Source organism: Antechinus flavipes, chromosome 1 (genome assembly GCF_016432865.1).
Source record: "Antechinus flavipes isolate AdamAnt ecotype Samford, QLD, Australia chromosome 1, AdamAnt_v2, whole genome shotgun sequence".
Classification (NCBI taxonomy): Eukaryota; Metazoa; Chordata; class Mammalia; order Dasyuromorphia; family Dasyuridae; genus Antechinus; species Antechinus flavipes.
The window spans coordinates 548,284,629-548,301,107 of record NC_067398.1 but is presented as its reverse complement, the minus strand read 5'-3'; the positions used below and the strand labels follow the sequence as shown (position 1 = coordinate 548,301,107).

General features: G+C 33.2%; 1 protein-coding gene across 1 annotated transcript in view; it reads right to left on the bottom strand.

The window, feature by feature from the left end:
* Nucleotides 1-16,479, bottom strand: part of DTNBP1 (dystrobrevin binding protein 1) — a 161,592-nt gene that overhangs the window by 87,791 nt on the left and 57,322 nt on the right. Inside the window, exon 6 of the mRNA XM_051970655.1 lies at nt 15,577-15,709. Coding sequence (XP_051826615.1) covers nt 15,577-15,709 — 133 coding nt within the window. The remainder of the gene's footprint in view (nt 1-15,576; nt 15,710-16,479) is intronic.

Here is a 16,479-nt window from a genome sequence, read left to right as displayed (position 1 = left end):
GCATCCACACTAAAAGATCGAAGGGCCTGGAATATGATATTCCGAAAGGCTAAGGAACTTGGGATGCAACTAAAAATAACTTACCCAGCGAGAATGAGCATCTTTTTCCAGGGAAGAAGATGGACATTCAACGAAGTAAGCGAATTTCACCTATTTTTGTTGAAAAAGCCAGAACTTAACAAAAAATTTGATCTACAAGTACAGAACTCAAGAGAAATCTAAAAAGGTAAAGATTAATCTTGGGAACTATATTTTGGCTATAAAGATGTATAAAGAATACAGATATACCTTGTTCTAGAAACTAGATGTGGAAAGGACATTGTACCAGAAAAAGGGGAAAGTGGGGGTACTACATTTCATGAAGAGGCATAGGAAACCCATTATATCTGAGAAAAAGAATGGAGAGGGATGAATATAGTGAGTATTTTACTGCGTTCAGAATTGGCTTTAAGAGAAAAATTTTAGACATATTCAATCTATGGTGAAACTTCTCCCACCTCATTGAAAAGTGAGAAGGGAAAAGTGAAAAGGGAAGGAATAAGCTAAGTGGAAGGGAATACGGTAACTGGGAGGGAAAGGGGTAAGATAGGGGGAGGAATTCTAAGGGGGAGAGGGATACTAAAAAAGGGAGGGCTGTGAGAAGCAAGTGGTGCTCACAAGCTTAATACTGGGAAGGGGGGTAAAGGGGTAAGAAGGGAGAAAAGTACAAACTGGGGTTAACAAGATGGCAAGTAATACAGAATTGGTCATTTTAACCATAAATGTGAACGGGGTAAACTCCTCCACAAAGAGGAAGCGGTTAGCAGAATGGATTAAAAGCCAGAATCCTACAATATGTTGTTTACAGGAAACACACCTGAAACGGGGAGATACATGCAGGTTAAAGGTAAAAGGTTGGAGCAAAATCTATTATGCTTCAGGTGAAGTCAAAAAAGCGGGGGTAGCCATCCTGATCTCAGATCAAGCTAAAGCAAAAATTGATCTAATCAAAAGAGATAAGGAAGGGCACTATATCTTGCTAAAGGGTAGAATGAATAATGAAGCAGTATCTATATTAAACATATATGCACCAAGTGGTGTAGCATCTAAATTCTTAAAAGAGAAATTAAGAGAGCTGCAAGAAGAAATAGACAGTAAAACTATAATAGTGGGAGATCTCAACCTTGCACTCTCAGAATTAGATAAATCAAACCACAAAATAAACAAGAAAGAAGTCAAAGAGATAAATAGAATACTAGAAAAATTAGATATGATAGATCTCTGGAGAAAATGTAATGGGGACAGAAAGGAATACACCTTCTTTTCAGCAGTTCATGGAACTTATACAAAAATTGACCATATATTAGGACATAAAAACCTCAAACTCAAATGCAGTAAGGCAGAAATAGTGAATGCATCCTTTTCAGACCACGATGCATTGAAAATTACATTCAATAAAAAGCCAGGGGAAAGTAGACCAAAAAATAATTGGAAACTAAATAATCTCATACTAAAGAATGATTGGGTGAAACAGCAAATTATAGACATAATTAATAACTTCATCCAAGAAAACGATAATAATGAGACATCATACCAAAATGTATGGGATGCAGCCAAAGCGGTAATAAGGGGAAATCTCATATCTCTAGAGGCCTATTTGTATAAAACAGAGAAAGAGAAGGTCAATGAATTGGGCTTGCAACTAAAAATGCTAGAAAAGGAACAAATTAAAAACCCCCAGTCAAACACTAAACTTGAAATTCTAAAAATAAAAGGAGAGATCAATAAAATTGAAAGTAAAAAAACTATTGAATTAATTAATAAAACTAAGAGTTGGTTCTATGAAAAAACCAACAAAATAGACAAACCCTTAGTAAATCTGATTAAAAAAAGGGAAGAGGAAAATCAAATTGTTAGTCTTAAAAATGAAAAGGGAGAACTCGCCACTAACGAAGAGGAAATTAGAGCAATAATTAGGAGCTACTTTGCCCAACTTTACGCCAATAAATTCGACAACTTAAATGAAATAGAAGAATACCTCCAAAAATATAGCTTGCCTAAACTAACAGAGGAGGAAGTAAATATCCTAAACACTCCCATCTCAGAAAAAGAAATAGAACAAACTATCAATCAACTCCCTAAGAAAAAATCCCCAGGACCAGATGGATTTACATCTGAATTCTATCAAACATTTAAAGATCAATTAACTCCAATGCTAAATAAACTATTTGAAAAAGTAGGGATTGAAGGAGTCCTACCAAATTCCTTTTATGACACAGACATGGTACTGATACCTAAACCAGGTAGGCTGAAAACAGAGAAAGAAAATTATAGACCAATCTCCCTAATGAATATTGATGCTAAAATCTTAAATAAAATATTAGCAAAAAGACTACAGAAAATCATCCCCAGGATAATACACTATGACCAAGTAGGATTTATACCAGGAATGCAGGGCTGGTTCAATATTAGGAAAACTATTAACATAATTGACTATATCAATAACCAAACAAACAAAAACCATATGATCATCTCAATAGATGCAGAAAAAGCATTCGATAAAATACAACAGCCATTCCTAATAAAAACACTTGAGAGCATAGGAATAAAAGGACTTTTCCTTAAAATAGTCAGGAGCATATATTTAAAACCTTCAGTAAGCATCATATGCAGTGGGGAAAAACTGGAACCTTTCCCAGTAAGATCTGGAGTGAAGCAAGGTTGCCCACTATCACCATTATTATTCAATATTGTATTAGAAACACTAGCCTCTGCAATAAGAGTTGAGAAAGAGATTAAAGGAATTAGAGTAGGCAATGAGGAAACCAAACTATCACTCTTTGCAGATGATATGATGGTATACCTAGAGAACCCCAGAGAGTCTACTAAAAAGCTATTAGAAATAATTCATAATTTTAGCAAAGTAGCAGGATACAAAATAAATCCCCACAAATCCTCAGCATTTTTATACACCACCAACAAAATCCAAGAGCAAGAGATACAAAGAGAAATTCCATTCAAAATAACTGTTGATAGCATAAAATATTTGGGAATCTACCTACCAAAGGAAAGTCAGGAATTATTTGAGCAAAATTACAAAAAAGTTTCCACACAAATAAAGTCAGACTTAAATAATTGGAAAAATATTAAGTGCTCTTGGATAGGCTGAGCGAATATAATAAAGATGACAATACTCCCTAAACTAATCTATTTATTTAGTGCTATACCAATCAGACTTCCAAGAAAATATTTTAATGATTTAGAAAAAAATAACAACAAAATTCATATGGAACAATAAAAACTCGAGAATCTCAAGGGAATTAATGAAAAAAAAAATCAAATGAAGGTGGTCTAGCTGTACCAGATCTAAAATTATATTATAAAGCAGCAGTCACCAAAACCATTTGGTATTGGCTAAGAAATAGATTAGTTGATCAGTGGAAAAGGTTAGGTTCACAAGACAGACCTTGTGTCTTGTGTCTTGTATAGTAGTCAACTATAGCAATCTAGTGTTTGACAAACCCAAAGATTCTAACTTTTGGGATAAGATTTCATTATTTGATAAAAACTGCTGGGATAACTGGAAATTAGTATGGCAGAAATTAGGCAAGGACCCACACTTAACACCATACACCAAGATAAGATCAAAATGGGTCCATGACCTAGGCATAAAAAATGAGATTATAAATAAATTAGAGGAACATAGGATAGTTTATCTCTCAGACTTGTGGAAGAGAAAGAAATTTGTGACCAAAGATGAACTAGAGACCATTACTGATCACAAAATTGAAAATTTTGATTATATCAAATTAAAAAGCCTTTGTACAAACAAACAAATGCAAACAAGATTAGTAGGGAAGCAACAAACTGGGAAAACATCTTTACAATTAAAGGTTCTGATAAAGGCCTCATTTCCAAAATATATAGAGAACTGACTCAAATTTATAAAAAATCAAGCCATTCTCCAATTGATAAATGGTCAAAGGATATGAACAGACAATTTTCAGAGGATGAAATTGAAACTATTACCACTCACATGAAAGAGTGTTCCAAATCACTATTGATCATAGAAATGCAAATTAAGACAACTCTGAGATATCACTACACACCTGTCAGATTGGCTAAGATGACAGGAAAAAATAATGATGAATGTTGGAGGGGATGCGGGAAAATGGGGACACTGATGCATTGTTGGTGGAGTTGTGAACGAATCCAACTATTCTGGAAAGCAATCTGGAATTATGCCCAAAAAATTATCAAACTGTGCATACCCTTAGATCCAGCAGTGTTTCTATTGGGCTTATATCCCAAAGAAATACTAAAGAAGGGAAAGGGACCTGTATGTGCCAAAATGTTTGTAGCAGCCCTGTTTGTAGTGGCTAGAAACTGGAAAATGAATGGATGCCCATCAATTGGAGAATGGCTTGGTAAATTGTGGTATATGAATGTTATGGAATATTATTGCTCTGTAAGGAATGACCAGCAGGATGAATACAGAGAGGCTTGGAGAGACCTACATGGACTGATGCTAAGTGAGATGAGCAGAACCAGGAAATCATTATACACTTCGAAAACGATATTGTATGAGGATGTATTCTGATGGAAGTGGATTTCTATGACAAAGAGACCTAACTGAGTTTCAATGGATAAATGATGGACAGAGACAGCTACACCCAGAGAAGGAACACTGGGAAACGAATGTGAACTATTTGCATTTTTGATTTTCTTCCCGGGTTATTTTTACCTTCTGAATCCAATTCTCCCTGTGCAACAGGAGAACTGTTCAGCTCTGCAAATATGTATTGTATTTAGGATATATTGCAACATATTTAACATATATAGGACTGCTTGCCATCTTGGGGGGGGGGGGATGGAGGAAGGGAGGGGAAAAAACGAAACATAAGCGAGTGCAAGGGATAATGTTGTAAAAAATTACCCTGGCATGGATTCTGTCAATACAAAGTTATTATTAAATAAAATAAAATTTAAATTAAAAAAAATAATAAAAAATAAATAAATAAACAGATGGCTAGTTAGGCTGAAATGCAACATGAACGAAAGGGAATAAAATCTTCATTTAACTTCTACTAATATAGTTCCAGGTAGAATACAACCACTGAATAGACATTATCTTTACTTATTCTTATGTTACATACATCTTTGATTTCATTGATACACATCATATATAATGATACAAATCATAACCTATTCATATTTGTACATTCTGTGTGACTTTTATCTAAATCCTATAATAAATTCACTAAAGAAGGCAGCTAGGTAGTGCAGTAGATAGAGCACCAGCCCTGAAGTCAGGAGGACCTGAGTTCAAATCTGACTTCAGACACTCAACAATTCCTAGCTGTGTGACCCTGGGCAATTCACTTAACCTCAAATGCTCCAGCAAAACAAACAAACAAATAAATAATCAAGTAATAAATAATAAATAAATGCACCAAAGGTAATGGGGATGGATTAGGCACTATGTAAGTACTTTGGAAATATTATCTTATTTTGTCCTTATAAAAACTTCACAAGATAGATGTTATTTTCATTCCAATTTCACAGTTAAGGAAACTGAGGTAGAGGTTAAGTGACTAGGGAACACACCTATAGTCTGAGGCTGGATTTGAACTCAGGTTTTCCTAATTCCATGCCCAGAACTCATTGTTTATTACAATAATTTATTATTATTATTCCATTATATTCATGTGCACAATTTGTTTTATCATTCTCTAATAAACTTTTAAAATTTTGATTCTTTGCTAACATTAAAGTCCTATTATAAATATTTTGATATATGCAGACTTTTCTTTTTAACACTGATTCCCCTGATAATGAATTTCTGTGTCTAGAGTATATAGATATTTTAGTCACCTTATTTGCACAACTCCAAATTACTTTCTAGAACAGTAGTAATAATTCACATGTCCATCAACAATGTGTTCACATGTCTGTCTTTCCACTAATAAATGTATTCATTGGCAATGGCTGCCAAATGAGAAATTGAATCCTCAATTTCTACTCCTAATTGTCTCATCTTTATCATCTCATACCCTGCCCCTCCTATATACTGTTCTGCCTTCATCTTCTTTACAATCCTTTAGAAATAACTCCTCCTTATCTTAGATCTCTCTTTACTCTTATATTCCTTCTATCTTCACTCACAGAATCCTAGCTCTCCCCAGATATACTACATCTCTTATTGAATTAGATGAAGGATTCTTAATGGGTCCCAAGAATCTGTTTATGTTTTTGTTTTTGTTTTTCCATTTTATTATAGCTTTTTATTGACAAGACATATGCATGGGTAATTTTTCAACATTGACCCTTGCAAAAACTTCTGTTCCAACTTTTTCCCTCCTTCCCTCCACCCCCTCCTTTAGATGGCAGGTAATCCCATATATGTTAAATATGTTAAATTATATGTTAAATATAATATATGTATACATATTTATACAGTTATCTTGCTGCACAAGAAATATCAGATTTAGAAAGATGGTAAAAATAATCTGAGAAGAAAAACAAAAATGCAAGGAAACAATAACAGAAAGAATGGAAATGCTATGTTATGGTTCATACTCATTTCCCAGTGTTCTTTTGCTGGGTGTAGCTGGTTCTGTTGATTACTGATCAATTAGAACTGATTTGGATCCTCTTATTTCCAGAGATAGCCACTTATATCAGAATTGATCATCATACCGCAGGGGTCCTCAAACTGCGGCCCGCAGGCCAGATGCAGCAGCTGAGGATGTTTATCCCCCTCACCCAGGGGTATGAAGTTTCTTTATTTAAAGGCCCACAAAACAAAGTTTTTGTTTTAACTACAGTCCGGCCCTCCAACAATCTGAGGGACAGTGAACTGGCCCCCTATTTAAAAAGTTTGAGGACCCCTGTCATACAGTAGTGTTGTTGCCATGTGTAATGATCTCCTGGTTCTGCTCATTTCACTCAGCATCAGTTCATGTAAGTCTCTCCAAGCCTCTCTGTATTCATCCTGCTGGTTATTTCTTACAGAACAATAATATTCCATAACATTCATATACCACAATTTACCCAACTATTCTCCAATTGATGGGCATCCATTCAATTGCCAGTTTCTAGCCACTATGAAAAGGGCTGCCACAAACATTTTTCCACATACAGGTCCCTTTCCCTTCCTTAATATCTCTTTGGATATAAGCCCAGTAGTAACACTGCTGGATCAAAGAGTATGCACAGTTTAATAACTTTTTGAGGATCGTTCCAAATTGCTCTCCAGAATGGTTAGATTTTGTTCACAACTCCATCAACAATGCATTAGTGTCCCAGTTTTCCCACATCCCCTCCAACATTCATTATTATCTTTTCCTATCATCTTAACCAATCTGAGAGGTATTTAGCAAGTATCTCAGAATTGTCTTAATTTGCATTTTTCTGACCAATAACAATTTGGAACACCTTTTCATATGAGTAGAAATAGTTCCAATTTCTTCATTCAAAAATGGTCTGTTCATATCCTTTGACTAGAGTCAATTCTCTATATATTTTGGAAATGAGGCCTTTATCAGAACCTTTAACTGTAAAAATGTTTTCCCAGTTTATTGCTTCTTTTCTAATCTTGTATTTATTAGTTTTATTTATACAAAAGCTTTTAAACTTGATATAGTCAAAATTTTCTATCAAGTGATCAATAATGATCTCTAGTTCTTCTTTGGTCACAAATCCCTTCCTCCTCACCAGATCTGAGAGAGAACTACCCTATGTTCTTATAATTTATTTATAATCTCATTTTTTATGCCAAGATCATGAACCCATTTTGATCTTATCTTGGTGTACGGTGTTAAGTGTAGGTCAATGTCTAGTTTCTGCCATACTAATTTCCAATTTTCCCAGCAGCTTTTGTCAAATAGAAAATTCTTATCCCAAAAGTTGGGGTCTTTGGATTTGTCAAACACTAGATTGCTATAATTATTGACTATTTAGTCCTGTGAACCTAACCTATTCCACTGATCCACTAGTCTTTTTCTTACCCAATACCAAATGGTTTTAGTGACTGCTGCTTTATAATATAGTTTTGGATCAGGTACAGCTAGGCCACCTTCATTTTATTTTTTTTTTTCATTAATTCCCTTGAAATTCTTGACTTTTTGTTCTTTAGATGAATTTTGTTATTTTTCCTAGGTCATTAAAACAATTTCTTAGGAGTCTGATTGGTATAGCACTAAATAATTAGATTACTTTAGGTAGTATTGTCATCTTTATTATATTCACTCAACCTATCCAAAAGCATTTGATATTTTTCCAATTGTTTAGATTTGACTTGATTTGTGTGTGACTTTTCCTTGGCAGATAGATTCCCAAATAGTTTATACTATCAACAGTTATTTTAAATGGAATTTCTCTTTGTATCTCTTGCTGTTGGATTTTGTTAATGATGTATAAAAATACTGAGGATTTATGTGGATTTATTTTGTATCCTGCAATTTTGTTAAAGTTGTGGATTATTTCTAATAACTTTTTAGTAGAATCTCTGGATTCTCTAAATATACCATCATATCATTGGCAAAGAGTGATAATTTGGTTTCCTCATTACCTTCTCTAATTCCTTTAATCTTTTTCTTCTCTTATTGACAAAGCTAGCATTTCTAATACAATACTGAAGAGTAATGGTGATAGTGGGCAGTCTTGTTTCACTTCTGATCTTATTAGGAATAGTTCCAGTTTATCCCCATTACATATGATGCTTATTGATGGTTTTAAATAGATGCTACTGACTATTTTAAGGAAAAGTCCATTTATTCCTGATACTCTCTAGTGTTTTTAATAGGAATGGGTGTTGGATTTTATCAAATACTTTTTGTGCATCTATTGAGATGATCATATGATTTTTGTTAATTTGGTTATGGATATAGTCAGTTATGTTAATAGTTTTCCTAATATTGAACCAGTCCTGCATTCCTGGTATAAATCCTACTTGGTCATGGTGTATTATCCTGGGGATGACTCTCTGTAATCTTTTATTTAAGATTTTTGCATCAATGTTCATTAGGGAGATTGATCTATAATTTTCTTTCTCTGTTTTTGTCCTATCTGTTTTAGATATCAGTACTATGTCTGTGTCATAAAAGGAAGAAATTCAATCCCTATTTTTTCAAATAGTTTATATAGCATTGGAGTTAATTGTTCTTTAAGTGTTTGGTAGAATTCACATGTAAATCTCATTATTAGTGATTTGCAACATTCCTTCATATGATTATTATTAATGTATAATTTGAAAATTATCCACAATCTATTAGGTAATGGTTTTTGGCTTTAAATATTTGTTAGTTGGCTAAATATCTTGAATATCAAACTTTTAACAAAAATATTTGAATCAAATATTTCCCTTACAGTCAACTCTTTAACCTTCTTATTCTAGTTACATTTTGTCCATGCAAAAACTATTTAACTTCATGTAACTGAAATTACCTTTTGTAATCATCTCTACTTTTTGTTTTATTAACAAAATAACAAATTATAACAAAATTATTAGTATTGAAGCTGACTGAAAAAGGAACCTGATTTGGTTCATTTCCAAATATTTTATTGTATGATCTTTAATATTTAAGTGATTAAGTTTATAATGATAACATGAATTCCAAGCACATTTATTTTTAAAAATTTCCAAGACTCAGCTTCAATAAATATATCAAAAATGCCTCCTAGAATCCTTAGGCTTTTTATTTTTAATTATAAATATAGGTTTAAAATTCTATAGAAAGAGTCTCCCATACCCGCAAATAACCATAAATATTTTCTTACTGTATTTATCCTGAATTAGTGCTAGGTAGACTCTTAGAAAGCAGCAACTGGAGTTTATGATCAAAATTAATCACCAAAAATTATTTCTAAGATTTTCTTGTATGTAGTTAATGAAATATCAAGTCCAGTGGAAGACAGTTAAGAATTATCTTTCATTTATAAATCTATTTATAATTAAGTAAACTGGCTAAATTTTTTCTTCTTAGGAAAATCCTAGTTATTTTAGGAAATGACCCTAACTGTCTAGAAATGAAAGATGTCTTTTAATTAAATTGTATATGATATGAGTTGTCTTTTAATTATGATATGAGGGTCAGAGTATAATAGATCTTTTTTCTTTTTTCACTCTATCTTTTAATGAGTTATATGCCTTATCCAGACGCTCTTGCAAAGCTTCACTTTCCTTTCTCCATTTTTTTCTAGCTCTCTTTAAAGATCCTTTTAAATTTCTTCTATGAGAGCCTTATGTGGTGGGGACCAGATCATATCCACCTTTGGGTTTTCATCTAGAGACAAACTGTTTTTCATTTCCTCAGGGTTTGAAGTCAGCTGTCTTTCAGTATAGAAGCCTATGTATAGTTAGAGCCCACTTTAACCTTTTACTCATTTAAAAAAAGAAAACACTGCATTCTGCTTATGGGACAATGGAGTATTTCCAAATTGCCTCTACAGATAACAGGAAGTAGCAGTGAAGCAGCAGTGGGACAGCAGTGGCTGTGCTGCTACCATGCTGAGATTAGTGGTTGCATGCTGAGATCGTGCTGAGTCCCTCCCGGTGCTGGGTGGGTATGGCCAGATCCTGAGAGACTCTAGCATTTGGGGGTTATTGTGTTTATGCCATATGTTTATAGCTTCTCTGCTGATCTACTGGCTTACTGCTAGGGCAGAGTTCTCCCCGAAAAATTTCCACAGAGACCACTCCTCCCTACCCCCCCTCCCCACCCTGTCTGCTTAGCGTGAGCTATTCAAGGTGCTATCACTGCCTATCTGCCTGAGGCTGTGCCTGGCCTAGCCCCATTCTGACCCCATGCGTCAGCAAAAACAAACCTTTTCTGGTGAGTTTCGAAATTATCTTCTGTTGTATTCCCAATATTCATGGGTTCTGACAGTCAAGCATATTAATTCAGAGGCTGAGTTTCATAAAATAGTTTGAAGGTATAGGAGAGCTCAGGAAAACATGTGTGTCCTCTCTGCCATCTTGGATCCACCCCCCACCCCACCCCCCAAGAATTTGTTTTTTAAGGAAAAAAAATTGATGTCTGTATTTCAAAATAACTGGTTTCTTTTGCAATCCTACAAATTTTATTTTATGCATTTGAAAATATTATTCTGAAAATTTGTGTCTTTCACCAGATTGCCAAAAACATCCATGATAGAGAAAAAGTTAAGAACCTTTGGGTGAGAAAGAGGACACTCTTGTTATGCAAAACCATACTGGTAGTTTCAAACATTGTCTCTGATGTCTGCACTCAGAAACATCTCCTTTGACATTCACTCCTTCCATTTATATTGTTCATCTAGATCTTTTTAAATTTTTCATTCTTCAGGCATGTCTGACTCTTTCTGATCCTATTTGATTCTTGTCCCCAATTCAGAAATCATACTTTCCACCCTTCAGAACCAACTAACTGCCACAAACATGGCAGGCAAGAAGCTCTAGCTGAATCAGCAAGGTCCTCAGAGAGAGAGGAGGAGGAGGAGACAGGACCAGGCAAATCAAAAGGCCCTCACCACCTTGACCTCAGATCCTGATGTAGACAGTCAAAGCCTTGAACCCAATAATGAGAACAGGAAGCCTAACAACCCATTACCTTTAGCCACCATTTTGGAAGTCATTCCTTTTCAGACATAGCCTGGCAACTGTTCCTGCAGGTGATACAGTCTCAATTACTGAATACCCAAAAAAGAAAATTCTTGCCACCAAAGTTCTTGGTGCTATCAAATGCTTCCACATTAGAAACTGATATGATTTTGTCAATGGAAATACAATTAGAGAAGATGTGTTAACATTTGCTTGGCATGAGATCTTATATATGACTTGCAGCTGAAACTTTGTGTATGTATTCTCCCTCCTATTAGAGTATGAGCTCCTTGAGAGCAAGGACTATGTTTTCATTTGTATCTTTAGAGTTTAACATAGTGCTCTGCACATAGTAAGTACTTAATAAATGTTATTTTCATTCATTCATTTTCAAGTATACGGTTTGGTGTGCCCAATACAACTTCTTCACTGATTATCTCTATCTTTTGTCATCTTTGCTAACTGAGTGGGTAAGGTGAAACTGTTTTGAATTTCTTTTATTATGGATTGAAAGCATTGCTTCATGTGGTTGTAATGATTTTGTAATTCTCTTGAAATGTGTTTGTTCATATTCTTTGACTGCTTTTATATTAGGGGATGGCTATAAGTCTTAAGATATGTTTGTTCACTGTTTATATCTAAGATACTAAACTTATCAGAGAAATTTGAATCCAAGATATTTTCCCATTTGAACACTTTCTTTCTTATCCTTGGTGCATTAATTTTGCCCTAGGCAGAAAAATTTCAGTTTTATATGATCAAAGTTATTTAATTTTATCTTTTGTAATTAACTCTATTTCTTGTTAAGGATACATCCCGTCACCATAACTGTGACAGGTGCATACTCTTTTTTTTCTTCCATTAAAAAAAATAGCATAAGTTTATGAATGGAGTTGCTTTCTGAATGTCAATTTTTATTCTATTGAAACTGAAAGCAATTTGTGCCAGGCCAGGCTAAATGCTGCCTTTCCTACTGGCCAGAGATTCCTCATTGTCATGTATCCATTTAAAATGTATGGTGAAATATGGTGTAAGGTGTTTGTCTAAGTCTAATTTCTGCCAGAATACTTTCTAGTTTTCACAATAATTTTTTAAAAAATCAAATAGGAAATTCTTTTCCTAAATAATTTAGATCTTCTACTTCATCAAATACTTGATTATTGAGGCTTATTGTTTCTGATTCTCCTTTTCCTAGTTTGTTCCTGTGATCTATCATTCTAATTTTTTTTTTTAAAACAGTAACATATGACTACTGCCATATAAGGTATTTCAAAGTCTGGAAATGGTATTTTCTTTTTATCCCTAATTCTTTTCATCATATCCCTGAAAATTCCAGATTTTTTTTGCTTTTCCAAATGAATTTTTGTAACTGAATCCATACAAATTTTTTGTTTACTTTGATTGATCCCAAGATAGTTTATGCATTTTATAATTATTTGGATGACATTTCCCTTTCTGTTATTATTATTATTATTATCATACAGAAATGTAGTTGATTTTTCAGGGTTTTTTTTTTTATTTTATAGCTTCCATCTTCACTGAAATTATTGATTGGTATCTTCCTTAGGATTTTTCATGCATACTATAATACTGTCAGCAAAAGGGAATAGCTTTAGCTTTTCTTTGCTTATAGCAATGCCTTTAATTTCTTTTTTCTTGTCTTACTGCTACTGCAGTTCCAGAACTATACTTAAAAAAAGTGGAGAGACTGGGTATCTTTGTTTCATTTATTCCTGTATTTACTGGAAAATGTTCTAGTATATCTCCACTGCATAGGATGCTAGATTTTGGTTTTAGATAGATACTTTTTTTATAATTTTATTTTAAAAGTTCTTTTATGACTATACTTTATAGGGATTTTAGCATAAATGAAATTGATTTCTTTGTCAAAAACTTTTTCTATATCTATTAAGATCAATGAGTGTGTGTGTGTGCGTGTGTGTGTGCATATGTGTGTGTGTGTGTGTATGTGTGTGTGTGTGTTGTTGTTGTTATAGTTTTTTTTTAGTATAATTAATTAGGTTGATTGTTTTCCCCAAAGTGAAACCATCTTTGTATACTTAGTTTAAATCCAACTTGGTCATAATGAATGATTTCTTCAATAAGCTGTTGTAGCTTAATAGGATTTTGATTAAAATTTCTGAATCAATATTCACAATATTAGTCTACAGTTTTCCTTTATTGGTTTTATTATTCAGTAGTTTAGGTATTAGGACTATATTTGTCTCATGGAAGGATTCCAGTGGAGTGCTTTCTTTATAAATTTTTGAGAATAATATGTGAAGTACGGTAATTAACTGTTTTTAAAATTTTGAATTTTTCTGTGACTCCATCAGGACCAGTAGTTCCCCCCCCTCTCCCCTTGGTATCTCCTTTATAGTTAATTCAAGTTTCTTTTGTGAGACTGGACTATTTTAAGATCCTTATTTGGTTTTCTATCAATCTCTGTATTTTTGAAGAGTAATCCTCTATTTCTTTTGTATTCTCGATTTTCTTATTATATAACTACATATAACAGATTTTTTTTGTTGTTGTTCTGTTTACTTATCCTGGGGGCTTTTTTGTGTGTGATTTTACTTTGTTCATTTGCTATTTTATTGATTTGATTTTCTGATCTCTTCTTTTAAATAATATTGACTAAAGATTTATTACTTTTACAAATTTTTTCAAAGAAAATTAGTTTTTATTTTTATCAGTCCTGTGGAAATTTTTTGGCTTCCAGTTTATTTCTCCACTAATTTTTAATATTTCTTCTTTTATGCCGATTATTGGTTTGATTATTTGTTGATTTTTCTATTTTTAACAATCCATATTTGGTTCCTTAATTTCTTTTTTTTTTTTTTTCCTATTTTGTTAATGTTGTTTGTAGACATGTGATTTCCTCCTCTCAATTCAGTTCAGTTTGTTTTAAAAATGAACTTTAGAAATAAATTTCAGTTACAAAATTTAGGAATATAAAATTTTGGTACAGGATAGGTATTCATGATTTTATTACCTAATGGACTAGAGTTTGGGAGTCAGGGACAGTTTTATAGAACAGTTAATGTATTCTAGAAAGGTGGTTTAGTAAAAATATCTTTTCTCCCCCAACCATCCAGTCTCCAAATTGTGTCAATTGTTTTTTATCAGAGCAATACCTAGATAATATGACCTTATTAAAAAGAAATTTTGACAGAGAAGGAAAGAAACATAACCTTATAAGAAGGAATTTTATGAAAGGAATATTGGATTGACAAAGGTACCAGGAAATTCCTAGAAACCAAGAAGGAAGAGAAAGAAGGAGCAAGATGGGACTGAGGAAAGATTACCTCTAATCTGCACAGGTACCTTATATGCTACTGAAAATCATTTTTGTACTTTTTTAAGTTACCAATATCTGAATTAGAATAATGGATTTGGTATGAATAGCTACAAGTTTCTATTGGTTCAACCCAGTCAAGTAAGTATAGTGCCCTCTAGACCAGTACCTTGAGTTAAGCTCAATGTCTCTTCACATAATCCCTGCTGCTCACTTTTAGGAAAAATAAGGAAGGAGAGAGGGAAAAGAGAAAGAAAACAAATATATGCTACTAATTCACTGGGGGAAAATTACTTTCTTTTTATACAACCAAAAGCATCTTGGTTTCTCAATGTCCATTCCTTCCCCCATTTTGTTATGGGTCCCAGAGAACTCCTTTTCTTTTGAAAAAAATTTCTTTACAATATTATCCCTTGCATTCACTTGTGTTCTGACTTTTTCCCTCCCTCCCTCCACCCCCTCCCCCAGATGTCAAGCAGTCCTACACATGAGAACTCCTTTTCTTACTGAAGTCTATGGAGCTTATCTAACACAAATATCAAGGACTTCCTATGCAATAAAAAACTGCTAGAGATTTGGAGAAAGTCCACATAGAAAATATATAAATAGATGGATAAATAAATGTTATGAATATGTTTAATTCATCTTTTTGTCTTACTAAACCCAAATTATTTTTAACAAAGTTTACTGGCCAATAGTATAAATTTTACAAACTTACCTTTTATTTTTTTTGTAATTTTCCAATTGTTGTGTCTGTAGATGTTTGTACCTCTCTAGTTCATACTGCCCACATAAATCCTCCAAGTGTAGTAAGTGATTTTCTACCTCCTCAAAATTAGCTTCTAACTGAACTGATAGAATAAAGAGGAGAAAAAAGAATAAAACAATTATCAAAATGACAAAACTTTAACAAAGAAAACATTTTCTATAAATTAAACTTTGAAAATAATTGTTATTGTTTTACACATTGAAATTATTTCTTATCAAGTTATCAGACACAAATGCTAATATCACTGACAATGACAAAACATACTCTAAATTATTTTTTCTAAACAGAGTGTTCAATAATTAAAACACTTTCCCCCTTGTCCCACCTGTCTCACATACCTATCTTTCCTGGCCAAGGCATGCACCATGATTCTTTCCCACCTCATTTACAAGAGTAGATTGCCAATCTGTTTATTAACATGCTCTTACTAATATCCAATCTCTCCCTCTGCCTGTTTCTTTGTTGCCTACAAACATACCTTTGTTTCATTCATCTTTTAAAAAATCCTCTTTGATTTAATCATTCTCACTAGCTATTATTCAGTATCTCTTCTTCCCTTCATAGTGGCATCATAAAGTTATTAATAGTACTATATACCAATTAAATTAAATTGTTAAATCATTTTGATTAAATTTACATTGTAAAATTAAATATAATAAACTATAGTTAACACATATGATAGTACAATTTAAGTTTCTTGGATAACCTGAAAGCACATCAGGATCTTGCAATATCTCAAAGATATTATAGTGCATATTAGTTATCATTGTACCAAAGATATGGCTGAATCCAGAGGATGTTAGAGGTCAATGAAAACTTAAGAGATTGTCTAAATCTGGGGACACAGGGTGG